Source organism: Andrena cerasifolii, unplaced genomic scaffold, assembly GCF_050908995.1.
Source record: "Andrena cerasifolii isolate SP2316 unplaced genomic scaffold, iyAndCera1_principal scaffold1144, whole genome shotgun sequence".
Classification (NCBI taxonomy): Eukaryota; Metazoa; Arthropoda; class Insecta; order Hymenoptera; family Andrenidae; genus Andrena; species Andrena cerasifolii.
In genome coordinates this window covers 1-21,882 of record NW_027486036.1, presented here as the reverse complement: position 1 = coordinate 21,882, position 21,882 = coordinate 1, and the positions used below count along the sequence as shown (strand labels likewise).

The following is a 21,882-nucleotide window of genomic DNA, read 5'->3' as shown; positions in this document are numbered from 1 at the left end:
ATTTTTTTATAAATTTTAAAAATTTTAATTTTTAAATTTAAAATTTTTCAAATTTTTTTTTTAAATTTTTATTTAACTTTTTTTATTTTTTTTTAATTTTTTAAATTTTTTTTTAAAAATTTTTTATATTTTTTATTTAATTTTTTTAAAATTTTTATTTAATTTTTTTTATTTTTTTAATTTTTTTAAAAAGAAATTTGAAAATTTTTTAAAATTTTTTTGAAAATTTTTTAAAATTTTTTTTAAATTTTTTTATATTTTTCACAATTTTTTTTATTTTTTATATTTTTTAAATTTAAAAAAAAATTCTTTATTTTTTATTTTATTTTAATTATAAAATTTTTTTATTTATTTTTGTTTTAAATTATTATTTTTTTCAATTTTTATTTGTTTATTTTTTTAAACTTCTTTAATTTTTCTTTTAAATTTTTGTATATTTTTTTTTATTTTAAATTTTTTTTATATTTTAAAATTTTTTTACTTCAATTTTTTTTTTATTTTAAAAAATTTTTTTTAAATTTTGTATATTCTTTAAAAAATTTGTTTTAATTTTTTAACAATTTTTATATTTTTTTTTAAATTTTTATTTTTCTTTTATTTTACTTTTTTAATTTTTTTAAATTTAAATTTTTTTTTTAATTTTCTTATAATTTTTTTATTTTTTTAAATTTTTAAATTTTTTTAAAATTTTTTTATAAATTTTTAAATTTTTAATTTTTAAATTTAAAATTTTTCAAAATTTTTTTTTAAAATTTTTATTTAACTTTTTGTATTTTTTTTAAATTTTTTTAAATTTTTTTAAAAATTTTTTTGAAAATTTTTTAAAAATTTTTTGAAAATTTTTTAAAAATTTTTTGAAAATTTTTTAAAAATTTTTGAAAATTTTTTAAAAATTTTTTGAAAATTTTTTTAAATTTTTTTTTTAATTTTTATTTAATTTTTTAAATGTTTTTATAAATTTTTTTTTAAATTTAAAATTTTTAAAATTTTTTTTTTAATTATTTACAAAAAATTTTTTAATTTTGTTTATATTTTTAAAATTTAAAATTTTTTTTTTAAATCTAATTTTTTTTTAAATTTTCTTTACTTTAATTTTTTTTAAATTTAAAAAAAAATAATTTTTTTTAAATTATTTCTTTTTATTTCAAAAAACGTTTTTTCATTTTTTAAAATTTTTTAAAAATTTTTTTAAAAATTTTTTAAAAATTTTTTTTAAAAAAATTGTTTTAATTTTTTTAATTTTTTTTTAAATTTTTATTTTTCTTTTATTTTACTTTTTTAATTTTTTTAAATTTTTAATTTTTTTTAATTTTTTTTTAAATTTTTTAATTTTTTTAAATTTTTTTAAAAATTTTTTAATTTTTTTTTAAATTTTTTTAAAAATTTTTTAATTTTTTTTTTAATTTTTTTTAAAATTTTTTTTAAAATTTTTTTTAAAAATTTTTTTTAAAATTTTTTTTAAAAAATTTGTTTTAATTTCTTAACAATTTTTAATTTTTTTTTAAAATTTCATATTTGTTTTATTTTACTTTTTAAATTTTTTTAAAAATTTTATACGTTTTTTTTAATTTTCTTATAAATTTTTTATTTTTTTTAATTTTTAAAATTTTTTAAAATTTTAAAAAATTTTTTTTTAATTTTTTAAAAATTTTTTTAAAATTTTTTTATATTTTTTATTTAATTTTTTTTAAATTTTTATTTAATTATTAAAATTTTTTTATAAATTTTTTTTAAATTTAAAATTTTAAAATTTTTTTTTTAATTTTTTACAAAAAATTTTTTAATTTTGTTTATATTTTTAAAATTTAAAATTTTTTTAAATCTAATTTTTTTTTAAATTTAAAAAAATTTAATTTTTTAAAATTATTTCTTTTTATTTCAAAAAACGCTTTTTTAATTTTTTAAAATTTTTTTAAAATTTTTATTTAATTTTTTTTATTTTTTAACTTTTTTAGAAAAAAATTTAAAATTTTTTTTAAATTTTTTTGAAAAATTTAAAATTTTTTTTTTAATTTTTTTATATTTTTTATAAATTTTTTTTAAATTTTTTTATATTTTTTAAATTGAAAAAAAATTTCTTTATTTTTTATTTTATTTTAATTTTAAAAAATTTTTTATTTATTTTTGTTTTAAATTATTATTTTTTTTTAATTTTTATTTGTTTATTTTTTCTAATTTCTTTTATTTTTCTTTTAAATTTTTGTATATTTTTTTTATTTTAATTTTTTTTATATTTTAAATTTTTTTATTTTTTTTTATTTTTTTTGAAAATTTTCTAAAAAATTTTTGAAAATTTAAAAATTTTTTTTTTTTAATTTTTTAAATTTTTTTTTTAAATTTATTTAACTTCTTTATTTTTTTAATTTTTTACAAACAAATTTTAAAATTTTTTAAAATTTTTTTTAAATTTTTTTTATTTTTTTAATTTTTTTAAAAAGAAATTTGAAAATTTTTAAAAATTTTTTTGAAAATTTTTTAAAATTTTTTTTAAATTTTTTTATATTTTTTTAAATTTTTTTATATTTTTCACAATTTTTTTTTATTTTTTTTATATTTTTTAAATTTAAAAAAAAATTCTTTATTTTTTATTTTATTTTAATTATAAAATTTTTTTTATTTATTTTTGTTTTAAATTATTATTTTTTTTAATTTTTATTTGTTTATTTTTTTAAATTTATTTTATTTTTCTTTTAAATTTTTGTATATTTTTTTTTATTTTAAATTTTTTTAATATTTTTAAATTTTTCTACTTTAATTTTTTTTTATTTTAAAAAAATTTTTAAAAATTTTTTATATTTTTTAAAAAATTTGTTTTAATTTTTTAACAATTTTTATATATTTTTTTTAATTTTTATTTTTCTTTTATTTTACTTTTTTAAATTTTTTAAATTTAAATTTTTTTTTTAATTTTCTTATAATTTTTTATTTTTTTAAATTTTAAAATTTTTTTAAAATTTTTTTATAAATTTTAAAATTTTTAATTTTTAAATTTAAAATTTTTCAAATTTTTTTTTAAATTTTTATTTAACTTTTTTTATTTTTTTTTAATTTTTTAAAATTTTTTTATATTTTTTATTTAATTTTTTTAAAATTTTTATTTAATTTTTTTATTTTTTTAATTTTTTTAAAAAGAAATTTGAGAATTTTTTTAAATTTTTTTGAAAATTTTTTAAAATTTTTTTAAAATTTTTTTATATTTTTCACAATTTTTTTTTATTTTTTTTATATTTTTTAAATTTAAAAAAAAAATCTTTATTTTTTATTTTATTTTAATTATAAAATTTTTTTTATTTATTTTTGTTTTAAATTATTATTTTTTTTAATTTTTATTTGTTTATTTTTTTAAATTTATTTTATTTTTCTTTTAAATTTTTGTATATTTTTTTTTATTTTAAATTTTTTTAATATTTTTAAATTTTTTTACTTTAATTTTTTTTTATTTTAAAAAAATTTTTAAAAATTTTTTATATTTTTTAAAAAATTTGTTTTAATTTTTTAACAATTTTTATATATTTTTTTAAATTTTTATTTTTCTTTTATTTTACTTTTTTAAATTTTTTAAATTTAAAATTTTTTTTTTAATTTTCTTATAATTTTTTATTTTTTTAAATTTTTAAATTTTTTTAAAATTTTTTTATAAATTTTAAAATTTTTAATTTTTAAATTTAAAATTTTTCAAATTTTTTTTTTTAAATTTTTATTTAACTTTTTTTATTTTTTTTTAATTTTTTAAAAATTTTTTATATTTTTTATTTAATTTTTTTTAAATTTTTATTTAATTTTTTTTATTTTTTTAATTTTTTTAAAAAGAAATTTGAAAATTTTTTAAAATTTTTTTGAAAATTTTTTAAAATTTTTTTTAAATTTTTTTATATTTTTCACAATTTTTTTTTATTTTTTTATATTTTTTAAATTTAAAAAAAAATTCTTTATTTTTTATTTTATTTTAATTATAAAATTTTTTTTATTTATTTTTGTTTTAAATTATTATTTTTTTTAATTTTTATTTGTTTATTTTTTTAAATTTATTTTATTTTTCTTTTAAATTTTTGTATATTTTTTTTTATTTTAAATTTTTTTAATATTTTTAAATTTTTTTACTTTAATTTTTTTTTATTTTAAAAAAATTTTTAAAAATTTTTTATATTTTTTAAAAAATTTGTTTTAATTTTTTAACAATTTTTATATATTTTTTTAAATTTTTATTTTTCTTTTATTTTACTTTTTTAATTTTTTTAAATTTTAAATTTTTTTTTTAATTTTCTTATAATTTTTTTATTTTTTTAAATTTTTAAATTTTTTAAAAATTTTTTTTATAAATGTTGTGCCCTGCGTGATGGCTCGCAAGGCTGGTACGGGATCTGGCGTAATCGTGGGTTCGGGAGTGATTAAAGGATGAGAATCCACCGGATGAACTACACCAAGTGTGATTAAACCCAAAGACTAAGTCTTTATTCAAAAACACTTAAACTAGACCGGAGTGTACAAGTAGGAATTAACCGTGTTAACTGGTCGAGAGTCGGCTCTAGAGTCTCTCGATTTGCGGCGGCAAATCGGTTTTTATTGCGCTATTGGGCGTGGTGCCGTCGCTTCGCGTTGCCGTGCATGGTCACGTTGCAACGCTCGCAATTTCGCTGATTTTGTAGTTTCGCGCTTTGCCTCGCAACTGATTTTGCTTAGGAACGTCTCGAACGTTCTGGAGTAGTATAATGGTTAATATGAAGTATAATATGTCGCGTGACACGTGTGCTTGGGCGTTGCCTGGGCACAACATCCCTCCCCCCTTGGGGAGGAAAAGCCATAGCTTTTTCTGCCGATGATAAACTATCTTAGGGAAATCCCAAAACTCGTAATGGTTGGATTGGTTATCATCGACTTACATGTGGTTTTTCTTAACTAGCTTATAATGGTATATTTTAAAGAGAATTAGTGGAAGACGTTTCCTCCTTACTAACTATTTTGATTATCGCTTCGGGTTTTTGTGTTGTTTTGTCGCGACTCGTGTTGTCTGTGGTACAGTGTCGTGGTGTTTTTGCTTTGCAGCGTACAATGCATTTGTAAAGTGCGAACATACATAGTGTAGTTGTGATAAATCCCGTCACAGAGGATAGTGTAAAGAAGCTATAGTGATACTCGGTTGGTATAATCTCGGGTTTTTCTAAATCGTTTTGTAAGTCTTCTAATTTTTTACTAACTTTATTTAATTCTTCCGGGTGTTTGATTATTCTTTTAAGTTCAAAATTGGTATGTCGGTACGAATTTACAGTGGTCTGTGGAAACGTAATTTCGTCTAGTGTCAAATTGTAACCAGGTAAGTAGTTCCATGTTTTTTCTATTCCGTATTGTTTTCCGGTTTCTATCGTAAATTCGGCGGTAGTGATAGTACATTTATTTCTTATCGTTATTATACCAGAGTCCTTAATACTATACATGTTTGTGTTTTTATCGCCGCAGGTTACTGCTAGTTGTATTTGTTTCGGTGCGATATAAATCCATGTGCCCGGTTGTTGTAATTCTATCAGGATCGTGTGTTTCAGTGTCATGATTCGTATTTTACAATTGTTCGGTTTTTGCGTCAATTTTGTGTACAACTGTACTTCGCAGGGTCCGTATGGTATCGCTTTGAACATTGGATGGTTTGAGGTGCAGAGATATAGCTCGTTTATAGTTTTACATTCTGTTAGGTCTTGTTTGCTTAGTTGTATGTAATCTTGCACCGAGGTGTCGAGTACCACGTATGAGTCGAGGGGTTCTATATACGCGTAGAACGAATCGTTTACCTTTGTGGGTACCGGGTGTACCTTGCTTAATTTGAATTTCTTTGCGCTCAACAATGGGATATCTAGTACTACGGTAATTGATTTCGTATCCGAAAATGCGGAAAGTGTAAGGATGTCGTATAGGACGTGCATATTTTCTAGTTTTATTCCGATCGGGAAGTCTAATCCTTGCGGGATGTGAGCGAGTGCTGAAGTGAGGTATGTTATGATTTGTGCCGGTGGCATTAATTGTGGGTTAAGGACTCCTTTCTTTATATCCATTATGAATTCTAACAAGTCTTGTGTGTCACGCAGGAGTGTTTCCGCGACGCTATTTATTAGTATGAGGTTTTCGTCTATTGTCTCTCGAAATCTAGTAATGTCAGTCGTCTGTTGTAGTAAGTATTGAATTTGCCAAGTTGCGTTTAAAAGGGTTTTTTCATTTTCTTGTACGTTGTGTATAGTTTCATTTAGAAGTTCGGCGTTAGCTCTTACAATTTGCATTTGCCCTTTGATTGTGTTCTTTAATCTACTGTCTTGTCTTTTTAGGAAGTCTATTTGGTCGTTGATTATCTTTCTGTCTTCGGAATCCATTAGTCCGAAGAGTGATTTGCCTATGTAACCTAATCCGTCTATTAGCCCGCGACGCTGTTTTGGTGCGGAGCTTATGGTTTGTTGGACGTAAGTAAGGAATTTGGTTACGCGGTCTACTTTGCTTTGAATTTTCGTGCCAAACGTTTTACAGAATTTTTGTAAGTTATTAGTAGAAGGTGTTTTACACTGAGCAAGTATGTCATATAGTGCTGCCTGGAGATTTGATTCGCGTCAGTAAATGTACGATATGTCTAAGTGTAGTATTAGTTTCCAACTATCCCGGTAAATCTGTAGATCGCCTAAGTTTTCGAAGTAAATGCCCGGGTGATCTTGAAATTCTTTTATAGCGAAGTCTGTGTCGGGGGTTGTTCCTCCTATGAGTAGTGTCGTCAATTGTAGGACGGTAATCCTGTAAAATATAATGTCGAGGTGTAGTCGACGCATCTTTCTGTTCGTCGCGAAGTCTCTTGTCTTGCGTGTGTTTCGCGTGCGCGAGATAAAATTTTGTTAACGTAAGGCAGTTCTTCCTTGCAAGAGACTCGATTGTCTCGTCGCTTCTCATTCCGTTGTGATCAGTTGCGACATCATGTTGTGTTTCTTAAGCCTTCCTCGCGAGCTCGCGCTGTTTTTACTGGTACGTTTAGTGCAAGTTGTTGGGTGTTTTGTGTTTTGGTGGAAGTGCGTAGGGTTTTTATAATTGGTTTCCTCTTTTCTTAAATTTTTAGTGTTTGGAATATCCGGCGCCGTCCGGGTTTATGAGTATTGGGTACAGGCGGGCGGTGCGGGAGTACCGCTCGGCGCGGCGTCAAATCGCCGCCGAAAACGCTGAATGGTTGGACGCGGAGGACGCGTGGGGGATACGGGCACTTTACGGTGAGTATCAAATGTTTTTGTCGGTTAGGTGTTTTTTGTTTCTAGTGCAATTTTCTATTTTGGTTATTCCGCGTCTGGTTATTGTTCCAGAACGTCATGGCGATCGTTTTCCGGAACCCTTCACGCGGCCAGGTCCGTGGTTTCTATTATAGGCGCGCTTGGGGGGTGACACACACACATATTAATTTGGACTCATATATCCTAAATTGGATAAATTTTTTCTCCTCCTTTTTTTTTCAATAGTTTGTCTGCGTACCGTTACTTTCCTTCACTACTGCGACCGTTTCCTTGTTCCTGTCCTATTCTATGAAGTGTTTTAACCGGTTTGCGTGTACGCGGCGCGTTTTTCGTCCCTTTCCTATAGTGTAGTTATTATTGTCGTGCGTGTTTTGAATTGAGTAGGGTCCGTTTTACCCCTAAGTGTCCACCCAGAGGTATGTCGTGGAATTCGCGTAGCACTCGAAGTTTTTCGTCCTCCGTGTATGTTGCGTTGTCCGTTTCTCCATTCGATCGGGGCTTCTCTTGTTCACTGTCGTCTTCGCTGGCGCCGGCTATTGTTTCGTTGTCGATCTTTTGTTTCACTCCGCGCGTTATCGCGAACATTCTGCTAAGGGCGTCCGCGTTCCTATTCGTTTTTCCGGCCTTATAATCGATGCTATAGTCGTATTCTGCTAATTTCAACTTCCATCTCATTAATCTAGAACCGGGTCCTTTACGTTGAAAAGCCAAGTGAGTGGCTTATGGTCCGTCACGATTTTGAATTTAGTGCCGTATACGTATGGTCTGAAGTGTTGCGTTGCCCATACGATGGCTAACAATTCCTTTTCGATGGTGCTATAATTCTCTTCCGCCTTATTCAATACTCTACTCGCGTACGCTATTGGCAAATCTTGTCCTATTTTTCCTTGCGATAATACTGCTCCTATCGCTTTTCCGGAAGCGTCTGTTGTTAGAACAAACGGTTTTGAGAAATCTGGATATTGCAATACTGGTGCTGTCGTTAATTTTTCTTTTAGAATCTCGAGAGCTTTCTGCTCCTGTGCAGTCCATCTGAATGCTTGGTCTTTCTTTAACAGTTGTGTCAAAGGTTTTGCAATCTGTGAAAACTCCGCTATGAATCTCCTATAATATCCAGCTAGGCCTAAAAAGGATTGCACGTCTTTTATTCCTTTAGGTACCGGGAAGCTTCGGACAGCTTCTAGTTTAGATGGGTCTGGCTTGATGCCGTTTTCGGTTATTATGTGTCCTAGGTATATTGTTTCTTTGCGTAGGAATTCGCACTTGTTGGGTTGAAGTTTTAGGCCACTTTCTTGTATGCGTTCGAATACGAGTTTTAATCGTTCTTGGTGCTCCTTCAATGAGCGTCCGTAGACGACTATGTCGTCTAAATACACGAAACATTTTATTCCCTGTAAGCCTGACAGTACGGTGTTCATTAACCTTTGAAATGTCGCGGGAGCGTTTTTAAGCCCAAATGGCATTCTATTATACTCGAAATGTCCGTATGGCGTCGAGAATGCGGTTTTTTCACGATCTTCCTCCTTCATAGCTATTTGATGGAACCCTGAAGCTAAATCTAAGGTTGAGAAATATTTTGCTCCGCCTAATTGATCTAAAATATCTGTTATATTCGGCAAGGGATACGAATCGCCTATCGTCGCGTCGTTTACCTTTCTGAAATCTACTACCACTCTTAGCCTGCGTTTACCTGTAGCATCTGGTTTTTTCGGGACTACTAGCAAGGGAGCGTTCCATTGGCTGGCGCTTGGTCTAATTATTCCTTCTTTTACCATTTCCTGAACTTGTTTATCTACTTCTTCCGTATGCGCTTGAGGTAGTCTATACGGCTTCACGTATATAGGTTTAGTACCTTGGGTTAGAGTAATTGAGTGTTCCGCTTTTTTGGAGTATCCTAGTTTGTGTCCTTCTAATCCGAATATTTCATTGTATTTTTCGCAGAGCTCGAGTAAGCTGGTTTTTTCTTCGCTATTTAAGTGTTCGGTCCTGAGGCTTTCGCGCAAGATTTGCATTCTATTTCTCCCGTGTACAGCGTGTACCATATGTGTCGGCGTGTCGCGATCTTTGTCGCAGGTCGCGTCCGTCGGGTCAACGTTTTCGCTCGTCAGTGATTCTAATGTCACGGTCGGCGTACTGATAAGAACTTCGTCTGCTGTGGTGTTCATTATGCTTATTATGCATTTTCCGTCATTGCCTATCGTTAATGAGTTCCCTATGAGTATTCCTGGCTTGATCGGCTGTCCCTCTACTATTCCTTCTCCTTTTTCCGTCGTTTTGGCTAAGAGAATTGTTTCTGATCGCGGTTTTAATGTTACGTTGCCTCCTCCAGAGTAGGGGAACCGTGTTCCGTACAATTCTATTCCTTGATTTGCCCGAATGCATACGTCGTGCTTAGTCATGAAATCTTGTCCCAGAATTCCGTCTGCTTCTAATGGGAAGTCATCTCTCACTAACCGACAGGGATGCGTTATGAGTTTGTTTCCGACCTCTACGTTTAATTGTATTAGGCACAGCGTTTTGATTTCCATTGGGGCTATTCCTCGCAAGGACACTATTTCGTCTTGGGCGTGGACGTCGCCCAGCACCTTCCCTATCTTTATTAGTGTAATATCGGCACCGGTGTCGACTAGCAGGCTCGCTTTTCCTTTTACTAGTTCTGATGCTCTGATTTCGACGGTGTTTTCTATTTTGGAAGTCATTACTAGATTCGCTCGATACGAATCCACTCTAGGCCCTGTGTTAGTCTGTCTATCGTCGGTTGTCCCGTGGCCCGTGTTTGGGTAATCTCGATTCCCGCTATGTGATTCTCGGCCCGGAGTTCTGCTAAAATTCTGTCTAGAGTCGTCGCGCCTGTAACTCGTGTTTGTATAGCGCGGTCTATTTTCTCGTTCGTTTGCCCTTTCTCTGGCCCTGCATTCCCTGATTTGGTGTCCTGGTTTCTTGCAATAGTGGCAGACTACTGTGACGCGCTGTACTTCCCTTTTTATGTGCGTCTGTTGCGGCTGATAGTTTATTCGCGGCATGCTTAATCGCGTATAGCAATTCCTCGCCAAATGCCCTAATTTATTGCAGCGTTCGCAGCGCGGTACGTTAGATCCTTCTCTTCTTTTGGGTTGATCATCGAGCTTCCTAAAATTTCGCGAGGTGTTTAGACCCATCGCTTGTTCCTCCTCTATAGCTGCGGCGATAGCTGCATTTAGCGTTGCGTAATTTCGAGACCTTATGATCGTTCTCAGTTTTAAATTCAACCCGAGGGTGAAAACATCGAGGGCGCGTTCTTGCACTGATTCTGTTAACGCGTTATTTACTTCGTCGCTGTTCCCTGGTTTTACCGATAGTTCCGATAATTCCCCAGCTAATTCTTCTACTCTACACGCGAATAATTTTACGCTTTCGCCTTCTCGTTGGTGGCAGGCATGAAACTCTGCTCCAACTGCTCCTATTGATCTTTTGTCTACGAATAGTGAAGTTAAGATGTCCTTTAATTTATCGAAAGTATCTATATCTTTGTACTCTAATACCTTGGCTGCTTTGCCTTTAATTTTTGTACCTATCACTGTTTTCAAGAATCGTGGCAATTCATTCGTGGGGACAAACTCCGAGGCGCTTGTATAAGACTTAAAAAATTCTGCAAGTTCGTCTGACGATTTTCCTACGAATTTGTCGACTAACGACAGCGCGGTAGATAATAATTTTACGTTTGGTACCGGGAGGCTACTTCCCGCGTTTAGCGACATTTCGCTTTTTTCTGTTCCTTCTATGTCCAACAAACTAAAATCCGCTAGCACGATCGGGTATTCTCTATTCGGTGTTACAAAGTTTTCCGGAGACGATTCGGCACTTGAATCGTCGTCTTTTCTAACGCTTAGTCGCAACGGCGGCGGTCGAAGTGTTCGGCGAGACGATCTTGGATGGTCTATAGAAGGTAGAAGGTCTAATTCTTCGCGTTCGAAAGTTAGCTTTTTATTGAAAAATGATTCGAATGATCTCGACAAACTTCTTTGACCCGGGAGTTTGAATCGATTTGCGCGTTCTTCTTCTATAGACATGCATGTACCGTTTCTATTTTTATATAGGACTCTGGTTTACAATATGTACGTTTGCGCTATTCTGTTACTCACAAGGCTGCTCGCAACCACATGTCGTCGGCTCGGTCAGGCGTCCTCTCGTCTGTGAACCAACGGCGGTGATAAGCTGAAACTGGACCCAGCAAGGTCGATTCGTACAGCTGTTCGCTGCGTGCTCCGACGGCTGCTTCCCGTGAACGGCTCTCCGTCCGTCCTTCAGGTGCGGCTCCTACAGGTTCCTCGGTCTCCAAGTCCTCTCGTGCGTCCTGATCCTCAGATCTGTGACGTCCTCGTAGATGGATTTGGTGTTTGATAGACGGTAGTTTCACCCGTTCACTCTCAGGCTGATTTTACTCGACACCAGGCTCGTCGTCGTTCGGGCTGCGTCGAACGTCTTCTCAAAGGCCGTTCCTCGGTCCTCTGTGCTACCTCGGTAGCGACGATGGCCTGTTTTGGCCTACGAGATTGCGATGATCCAATAATCTTGTCGGAGGTAGTTCAACCTCAGTCGACGTCGATCAATCGGTTGCGTCAAGGCTCGGTAAAATCTTTACGATGCAGATCCCACCGCTGCCACCAATTTTGTTGTGCCCTGCGTGATGGCTCGCAAGGCTGGTACGGGATCTGGCGTAATCGTGGGTTCGGGAGTGATTAAAGGATGAGAATCCACCGGATGAACTACACCAAGTGTGATTAAACCCAAAGACTAAGTCTTTATTCAAAAACACTTAAACTAGACCGGAGTGTACAAGTAGGAATTAACCGTGTTAACTGGTCGAGAGTCGGCTCTAGAGTCTCTCGATTTGCGGCGGCAAATCGGTTTTTATTGCGCTATTGGGCGTGGTGCCGTCGCTTCGCGTTGCCGTGCATGGTCACGTTGCAACGCACGCAATTTCGCTGATTTTGTAGTTTCGCGCTTTGCCTCGCAACTGATTTTGCTTAGGAACGTCTCGAACGTTCTGGAGTAGTATAATGGTTAATATGAAGTATAATATGTCGCGTGACACGTGTGCTTGGGCGTTGCCTGGGCACAACAAGATAATTAAAAAAAGTATAAAATTTTTAAAAAATTTTAAAAAAATTTTTAAAAATTAAATAAAAAATATAAAAAAATTTAAAAAAAAATTTTTAAAAATTTAAAAAAAATTTTAAAAAATTTTCAAAAAAATTTAAAAAATTTTCAAAAAAATTAAATAAAAAATATAAAAAAATTTTAAAAAAATTTTAAAAAATTTTCAAAAAATTTTTAAAAAATTTTAAAAAATTTTCAAATTTTTTTTAAAAAATTAAAAAAAATAAAAAAGTTAAATAAAAATTTAATAAAAATTAAAAAAATTAAAAAAATTTTTTTTTTAAATTTTCAAAAATTTTTTAGAAAATTTTCAAAAATAATTAAAAAAAAATATAAAATTTTAAAATATAAAAAAAATTAAAATTAAAAAAAATTTACAAAAATTTAAAAGAAAAATAAAAGAAATTAAAAAAATAAACAAATAAAAATTTTAAAAAATAATAATTTAAAACAAAAATAAATAAAAAAAATTTAAAATTAGAATAAAATAAAAAATAAAGAAATTTTTTTTAAATTTAAAAAATATAATAAAATTAAAAAAAAATGTAAAAAATATAAAAAAATTTTCGAAAAATTTAAAAAAAAATTTTAAAAAATTAAAAAATTTAAAAAATTTAAAAAATTAAAAAAAAATTAAATTTAAAAAAATTAAAAAAGTAAAATAAAAGAAAAATAAAAATTTAAAAAAAATTTAAAAAATTGTTAAAAAATTAAAACAAATTTTTTAAAATAAATTTTAAAAAAATTTTTAAAAAAAATTTTTAAAAATTTTAAATAATTTGAAAAAAATTTTAAATTTTTTTTAGAAAATTGAAAAAAAAATTAAATATAAAAAAAAAATTAAAAAAATTTTAAATTTTAAAAAATTAAATAAAAATTTTAAATAATTTGAAAAAAATTTTTAATTTTTTTTAGAAAATTGAAAAAAAATTAAATATAAAAAAAAATTTTAAAAAATTTTAAAATTTTAAAAAATTAAATAAAAAATTTTTAAAAAAATTGAAAAAAAATTAAAAAATTTTTAAAAATTTAAAAAATTTTAAAAAAAATTATAAGAATATTAAAAAAAATTTAAAATTTAAAAAATTAAAAAAGTAAAATAAAAGAAAAATAAAAATTAAAAAAAAATTTTTTTTAATTTTCAAAAAAATTTTTAAAAAATTTTCAAAAAATTTTTAAAAAAATTCAAAAAAAATTTTAAAAAAATTTTAAAAATTTTTAAAATTTTAAAAAAAAAATTTAAAAATTTTAAAAATTAAAAAAATAAAAAATTTATAAGAAAATTAAAAAAAACATAAAATTTTTAAAAAAATTTAAAAAGTTAAATAAAACAAATATAAAATTTAAAAAAAAAAATTAAAAATTGTTAAGGAATTAAAACAAATTTTTTAAAATAAATTTTAAAAAAATTTTAAAAAAAATTTAAAAAAATTTTTAAATTTAAAAAAAATTATTAAAGAATTTAAAAAATTAAACAAAAATTAAAAAAAAACTTAAATAAAAAATATAAAAAAAATTTAAAAAAAAAATTTTTAAAATTTTCAAAAAATTTTAAAAAAATTTTAAAAATTTTCAAAAAATTTTTAAAAATTTTCAAAAAATTTTAAAAAATTTTCAAAAAATATTTTATAAATTTTCATTTTTTTTAAAAAAATTAAAAAAAATAAAAAAAAGTTAAATAAAAATTTTAAAAAAATTTTAAAAAATTAAAAAAAAAAATTTTTTTAATTTAAAAAAAAATTTTTAAAAATTTTCAAAAAATTTTTAAAAAAATTTCGAAATTTTTTTTAAAAAAATTAAAAAAAATTAAAATAAAAAAATTTTAAAAATAAAAAAAATTTAAATAAAAAAAATATACAAAAATTTAAAAGAAAAATAAAAATTTAAAAAAAAATTTAAAAATTCTTAAAAAATTAAAACAATTTGTTTTAAAATTTTTTTTTAAAAAAATAAAAAAAAATTAAAGTAAAAAAATTTTAAAATATAAAAAAAATTAAAATAAAAAAAATATACAAAAATTTAAAAGAAAAATAAAAGAAATTAAAAAAAATAAACAAATAAAAATTTAAAAAAATAATAATTTAAAACAAAAATAAATAATTTTTTTTAAATTTAAAAATATAAAAAAATTTTTAAAAAATTTGTAAAAAATTAAAAAAAAATAAAAAAAAATTTAAAATTTTAAAAAAAATTAAAAAATTAAATAAAATTTTAAAGAAAATTAAAAAATATAAAAAAATTAAAAAAAATTTTTTAAAAATTTTCAAAGAATTTTAAAATATTTTCAAAATAATTTTAAAAAATTTTCAAATTTTTTTTTAAAAAATTAAAAAAAATAAAGAAGTTAAATAAAAATTTTTAAAAAAATTTAAAAAAATTAAAAAAAATTTTTTTTAAATTTTCAAAAAAAAATTAAAGAAAAATAAAAAAAATTTAAAATATAAAAAAATTTAAAATAAAAAAAATATACAAAAATTTAAAAGAAAAATAAAAGAAATTAAAAAAAATAAACAAATAAAATTTTAAAAACATAATAATTTAAAACAAAAATAAATAAAATTTTTTTAAATTTAAAATAAAATAAAAAATAAAGAATTTTTTTTTTAAATTTAAAAAATATAAAAAAATTAAAAAAAAATTGTAAAAAATATAAAAAAATTTCAAAAATTTTCAAAAAAATTTAAAAAATTTTCAAATTTTTTTAAAAAAAATTAAAAAAATAAAATTTTAAAAAAAAAATTTAAAAAATTTCAAAAAATTTTTAAAAAATTTTCAAAAATTTTTTAAAAAATTTAAAAAAAAATTTTAAAAAAATTTTAAGAAATTTTTAAAAAATTTTAAGAAATTTTAAAAAATTTTAAAAAATTTTAAAAAAATTTTAAAAAATTTTAAAAATTAAAAAAAATAAAAAATTTATAAGAAAATTAAAAAAAACATAAAATTTTTTAAAAAATTTAAAAAGTAAAATAAAACAAATATAAAATTTTAAACAAAAAATTTAAAAATTGTTAAGAAATTAAAACAAATTTTTTAAAATAAATTTTAAAAAAATTTTAAAAAAAATTTAAAAAAATTTTAAAAAATTTTAAAAAAATTTTAAAAAATTTTAAAAATTAAAAAAAAATAAAAAATTTATAAGAAAATTAAAAAAAACATAAAATTTTTTAAAAATTTAAAAAGTAAAATAAAACAAATATAAAATTTTAAACAAAAAATTTAAAAATTGTTAAGAAATTAAAACAAATTTTTTAAAATAAATTTTAAAAAATTTATTAAAAAAATTTTAAAAAATTTTGTAAAAAATTAAAAAAAATAAAAAAAATTTAAATTTTAAAAATATTTCAAAAATTAAATAAAAATTAAAAAAAAAATTATAAAATTAAAAAAAATAAAAAATTTATAAGAAAATTAAAAAAAACATATACAATTTTTTAAAAAAATTTAAAAAGTAAAATAAAACAAATATAAAATTAAAAAAAAAAATTAAAATTGTTAAGAATTTAAAACAAATTTTTTAAAATAAATTTTAAAGAAATTTTAAAAAAAATTTTAAAAATTTTTTAAAAAAGTTTAAAAATTTTTTTAAAAATTTAAAAAATTTTTTTAAAAAATTGAAAAAAAAATTAAATATAAAAAAAATTTAAAAAAATTTTTAAATTTTAAAAAATTAAATAAAAAAATTTAAAAAAAATTGAAAAAAAAATTAAAAAATTTTAAAAAATTTTAAAAATTAAAAAAAATAAAAAAAGTTAAATAAAAATTTAAAAAAAATTAAAAAAAATAAAAAAATGTAAATAAAAATTTAAAAAAATTTTAAAAAAATAAAAATTTTTTTAAATTTTGAAAATTAAATAAAATTTTTTAAAAAAAATTGAGAAAAAAATTAAAAATTTTTTTTAAAAACATTTTTAAAAAATTGTTAAAAAATTAAAACAAAATTTAAAAAAATTTAAAAAAATTTAAAAATATTTGAAAAAAAAATAACAAAATTTTAAAAATTAAATAAAAATTTAAAAAAATTTAATAAAAATAAAAATATACAAAAATTTAAAAGAAAAATAAAAGAAATTAAAAAAAATAAACAAATAAAAATTAAAAAATATAATAATTTAAAACAAAAATAAATAAAAAAATTTTTAAAATTAAAATAAAATAAAAAATAAAGAATATTTTTTTAAATTTAAAAAATATAAAAAAATTAAAAAAAAATTGTAAAAAATTAAAAAAAAATAAAAAAATTCAAATTTTAAAAAAATTAAAAAAATTAAATAAAAATTTTTAAAAAAATTTAAAAGATATTAAAAAATTTTCAAAAAATTTTTAAATTTAAAAAAAAATTATAAAAAAATTTAAAAAAAATTAAATAAAAAATATAAAAAAATTAAAAAAAAATTTTTTTTAAATTTTCAAAAAATTTAAAAAAATTTTCAAAAAAATTTTCAAAAATTTAAAAAAATTTTCAAATTTTTTTTAAAGAATTAAAAAAAATAAAAAAGTTAAATAAAAATTTAAAAAAAAAATTAAAAAAATTAAAAAAATTTTTTTTTTAAATTTTCAAAAATTTTTTAGAAAATTTTCAAAAATAATTAAAAAAAATATATAAAATTTTAAAATATAAAAAAAATTAAAATTAAAAAAAATTTACAAAAATTTAAAAGAAAAATAAAAGAAATTAAAAAAAATAAACAAATAAAAATTTTAAAAAATAATAATTTAAAACAAAAATAAATAAAAAAAATTTTAAAATTAGAATAAAATATAAAATAAAGAAATTTTTTTTAAATTTAAAAAATATAAAAAAATTTTCGAAAAATTTAAAAAAAATTTTAAAAAATTAAAAAATTTAAAAAATTTAAAAAATTAAAAAAAAATTATAAGAAAATTAAAAAAAAATTTAAATTTAAAAAAATTAAAAAAGTAAAATAAAAGAAAAATAAAAATTTAAAAAAAAATTTATAAAATTGTTAAAAAATTAAAACAAATTTTTTAAAATAAATTTTAAAAAAATTTTTAAAAAAATTTTTTAAAATAAATTTTAAAAAATTTTTTAAAAAAAATTTTTAAAAATTTTAAATAATTTGAAAAAAATTTTAAATTTTTTTTAGAAAATTGAAAAAAAAATTAAATATAAAAAAAAAATTTAAAAAAATTTTAAATTTTAAAAAATTAAATAAAAATTTTTTAAAATTTTTTAAAAAAATTTAAAAATTTTTTTAAAAATTTTAAATAATTTGAAAAAAAATTTAAATTTTTTTTAGAAAATTGAAAAAAAATTAAATATAAAAAAAATTTTTAAAAATTTTAAAATTTTAAAAAATTAAATAAAAATTTTTTAAAAAAATTGAAAAAAAATTAAAAAATTTTTAAAAAAATTGAAAAAAAATTAAAAAATTTTTAAAAATTTAAAAAATTTTTAAAAAAATTATAAGAATATTAAAAAAAATTTAAAATTTAAAAAATTAAAAAAGTAAAATAAAAGAAAAATAAAAATTAAAAAAAATTTTTTTAATTTTCAAAAAAATTTTTAAAAAATTTTCAAAAAAATTTTTAAAAAAATTCAAAAAAAAACTTTAAAAAAATTTTAAAAATTTTTAAAATTTTAAAAAAAAAATTTAAAAATTTTAAAAATTAAAAAAATAAAAAATTTATAAGAAAATTAAAAAAAACATAAAATTTTTAAAAAAATTTAAAAAGTTAAATAAAACAAATATAAAATTTAAAAAAAAAAATTAAAAATTGTTAAGGAATTAAAACAAATTTTTTAAAATAAATTTTAAAAAAATATAAAAAAAATTTAAAAAAAAAAATTTTAAAATTTTCAAAAAATTTTAAAAAATTTTTAAAAATTTTCAAAAAATTTTTAAAAATTTTCAAAAAATTTTAAAAAATTTTCAAAAAAATTTTTAAAAATTTTCATTTTTTTTAAAAAATTAAAAAAAATAAAAAAAAGTTAAATAAAAAATTAAAAAAAATAAAAAAAAGTTAAATAAAAATTTAAAAAAAATTTTAAAAAATTAAAAAAAAAATTTTTTTTAATTTAAAAAAAAATTTTTAAAAATTTTCAAAATTTTTTAAAAAAAAAATTAAAAAAATAAAAAAATTTTAAAATATAAAAAAAATTTAAATAAAAAAAATATACAAAAATTTTAAAAAAATATAAAAAAAATTTTTAAAAATTTTAAAAAATTTTCAAAAAATTTTTAAAAAAATTTCGAAATTTTTTTTAAAAAAATTAAAAAAAATTAAAATAAAAAAATTTTAAAAATAAAAAAAATTTAAATAAAAAAAATATACAAAAATTTAAAAGAAAAATAAAAATTTAAAAAAAAATTTAAAAATTCTTAAAAAATTAAAACAATTTGTTTTAAAATTTTTTTTTAAAAAATAAAAAAAAATTAAAGTAAAAAAATTTTAAAATATAAAAAAAAATTAAAATAAAAAAATATACAAAAATTTAAAAGAAAAATAAAAGAAATTAAAAAAAATAAACAAATAAAATTTTAAAAACATAATAATTTAAAACAAAAATAAATAAAATTTTTTTAAATTTAAAATAAAATAAAAAATAAAGAATTTTTTTTTTAAATTTAAAAAATATAAAAAAATTAAAAAAAATTTGTAAAAAATATAAAAAAATTTCAAAAATTTTCAAAAAAATTTTAAAAATTTTCAAATTTTTTTAAAAAAAGTTAAAAAAATAAAATTTTAAAAAAAAATTTAAAAAATTTCAAAAAATTTTTAAAAAATTTTCAAAAAATTTTTAAAAAATTTAAAAAAAAATTTTAAAAAAATTTTAAGAAATTTTAAAAAAATTTTAAGAAATTTTAAAAAAAATTTAAGAAATTTTAAAAAAATTTTAAAAAATTTTAAAAAAATTTAAAAAAATTTTAAAAAAATTTTAAAAAATTTTAAAAAAATTTTAAAAAATTTTAAAAATTAAAAAAAAATAAAAAATTTATAAGAAAATTAAAAAAACATAAAATTTTTTAAAAAATTTAAAAAGTAAAATAAAACAAATATAAAATTTTAAACAAAAAATTTAAAAATTGTTAAGAAATTAAAACAAATTTTTTAAAATAAATTTTAAAAAATTTTTTAAAAAAATTTTAAAAAATTTTGTAAAAAATTAAAAAAAAATAAAAAAAATTCAAATTTTAAAAAAATTTTAAAAATTAAATAAAAATTTAAAAAAAAATTATAAAATTAAAAAAAATAAAAAATTTATAAGAAAATTAAAAAAAACATATACAATTTTTAAAAAAAATTTAAAAAGTAAAATAAAACAAATATAAAATTTAAAAAAAAATTTAAAATTGTTAAGAAATTAAAACAAATTTTTTAAAATAAATTTTAAAGAAATTTTAAAAAAATTTTAAAAAAGTTTAAAAATTTTTTTAAAAATTTAAAAAATTTTAAAAAAATTGAAAAAAAAATTAAAAAATTTTAAAAAATTTTAAAAAGTAAAAAAATAAAAAAAGTTAAATAAAAATTTTAAAAAAATTTAAAAAATGTAAATAAAAATTTTAAAAAAATTTAAAAAAAATAAAATTTTTTTAAAATTTTGAAAAATTAAATAAAATTTTTTAAAAAAAATTGAGAAAAAATTAAAATTTTTTTTTAAAAACATTTTAAAAAAATTGTTAAAAAATTAAAACAAAATTTAAAAAAATTTAAAAAAATTTAAAAATATTTGAAAAAAAATAAAAAAATTTTAAAAATTAAATAAAAATTTAAAAAAAAATTTAATAAAAATAAAAAATATACAAAAATTTAAAAGAAAAATAAAAGAAATTTAAAAAAATAAACAAATAAAAATTAAAAAAATATAATAATTTAAAACAAAAATAAATAAAAAAATTTTTAAAATTAAAATAAAATAAAAAATAAAGAATATTTTTTTAAATTTAAAAAATATAAAAAAATAAAAAAAAATGAAAAAAATTAAAAAAAAATAAAAAATTCAAATTTTAAAAAAATTAAAAAAATTAAATAAAATTTTTAAAAAAAATTAAAAAAAAAATTTTAAAAATTTTCAAAATTTTTTAAAAAAAAAATTAAAAAAATAAAAAAATTTTAAAATATAAAAAAAATTTAAATAAAAAAAATATACAAAAATTTTAAAAAAATATAAAAAAAATTTTTAAAAATTTTAAAAAATTTTCAAAAAATTTTTAAAAAAATTTCGAAATTTTTTTAAAAAAATTAAAAAAAATTAAAATAAAAAAATTTTAAAAATAAAAAAAATTTAAATAAAAAAAATATACAAAAATTTAAAAGAAAAATAAAAATTTAAAAAAAAATTTAAAAATTCTTAAAAAATTAAAACAATTTGTTTTAAAATTTTTTTTAAAAAAATAAAAAAAATTAAAGTAAAAAAATTTTAAAATATAAAAAAAAAATTAAAATAAAAAAAATATACAAAAATTTAAAAGAAAAATAAAAGAAATTAAAAAAAATAAACAAATAAAATTTTAAAAACATAATAATTTAAAACAAAAATAAATAAAATTTTTTTAAATTTAAAATAAAATAAAAAATAAAGAATTTTTTTTTTAAATTTAAAAAATATAAAAAATTAAAAAAAAATTGTAAAAAATATAAAAAAATTTCAAAAATTTTCAAAAAAATTTTAAAAATTTTCAAATTTTTTAAAAAAAGTTAAAAAAATAAAATTTTAAAAAAAAATTTAAAAAATTTCAAAAAATTTTTAAAAAATTTTCAAAAAATTTTTAAAAAATTTAAAAAAAAATTTTAAAAAAATTTTAAGAAATTTTAAAAAAATTTTAAGAATTTTAAAAAAAATTTAAGAAATTTTAAAAAAATTTTAAAAAATTTTAAAAAAATTTAAAAAAATTTTAAAAAAATTTTAAAAAATTTTAAAAAAATTTTAAAAATTTTAAAAATTAAAAAAAAATAAAAAATTTATAAGAAAATTAAAAAAAACATAAAATTTTTTAAAAAATTTAAAAAGTAAAATAAAACAAATATAAAATTTTAAACAAAAAATTTAAAAATTGTTAAGAAATTAAAACAAATTTTTTAAAATAAATTTTAAAAAATTTTTTAAAAAAATTTTAAAAAATTTTGTAAAAAATTAAAAAAAAATAAAAAAAATTCAAATTTTAAAAAAATTTTAAAAATTAAATAAAAATTTAAAAAAAAATTATAAAATTAAAAAAATAAAAAATTTATAAGAAAATTAAAAAAAACATATACAATTTTTAAAAAAAATTTAAAAAGTAAAATAAAACAAATATAAAATTTAAAAAAAAATTTAAAATTGTTAAGAAATTAAAACAAATTTTTTAAAATAAATTTTAAAGAAATTTTAAAAAATTTTAAAAAAGTTTAAAAATTTTTTTAAAAATTTAAAAAATTTTAAAAAAATTGAAAAAAAAATTAAAAAATTTTAAAAAATTTTAAAAAGTAAAAAAAATAAAAAAAGTTAAATAAAAATTTTAAAAAAATTTAAAAAATGTAAATAAAAATTTTAAAAAAT

The 21,882-nt window shown here is 18.3% G+C and overlaps 1 protein-coding gene across 1 annotated transcript; it reads right to left on the bottom strand.

Moving 5' to 3' along the window:
• Nucleotides 1–4,425: 4,425 nt before the first annotated feature.
• On the bottom strand, nt 4,426–12,136 carry LOC143378204 (uncharacterized). Its single transcript, XM_076829982.1, has 2 exons — nt 11,366–12,136; nt 4,426–6,762 (listed from the first exon to the last, which is right to left on the bottom strand). The coding sequence occupies exon 2, from the start codon at nt 6,351–6,353 to the stop codon at nt 4,917–4,919; it is 1,437 nt and encodes a 478-aa protein (XP_076686097.1). The 5' UTR covers nt 6,354–6,762; nt 11,366–12,136; the 3' UTR covers nt 4,426–4,916.
• Between the last annotated feature and the right edge of the window lie 9,746 nt (nt 12,137–21,882).

Excerpts from the sequence above, each read along its gene's own strand:
- LOC143378204 (XM_076829982.1), bottom strand. The coding sequence starts at position 6,353 with ATGGATTCCGAAGACAGAAAGATAATCAACGACCAAATAGACTTCCTA.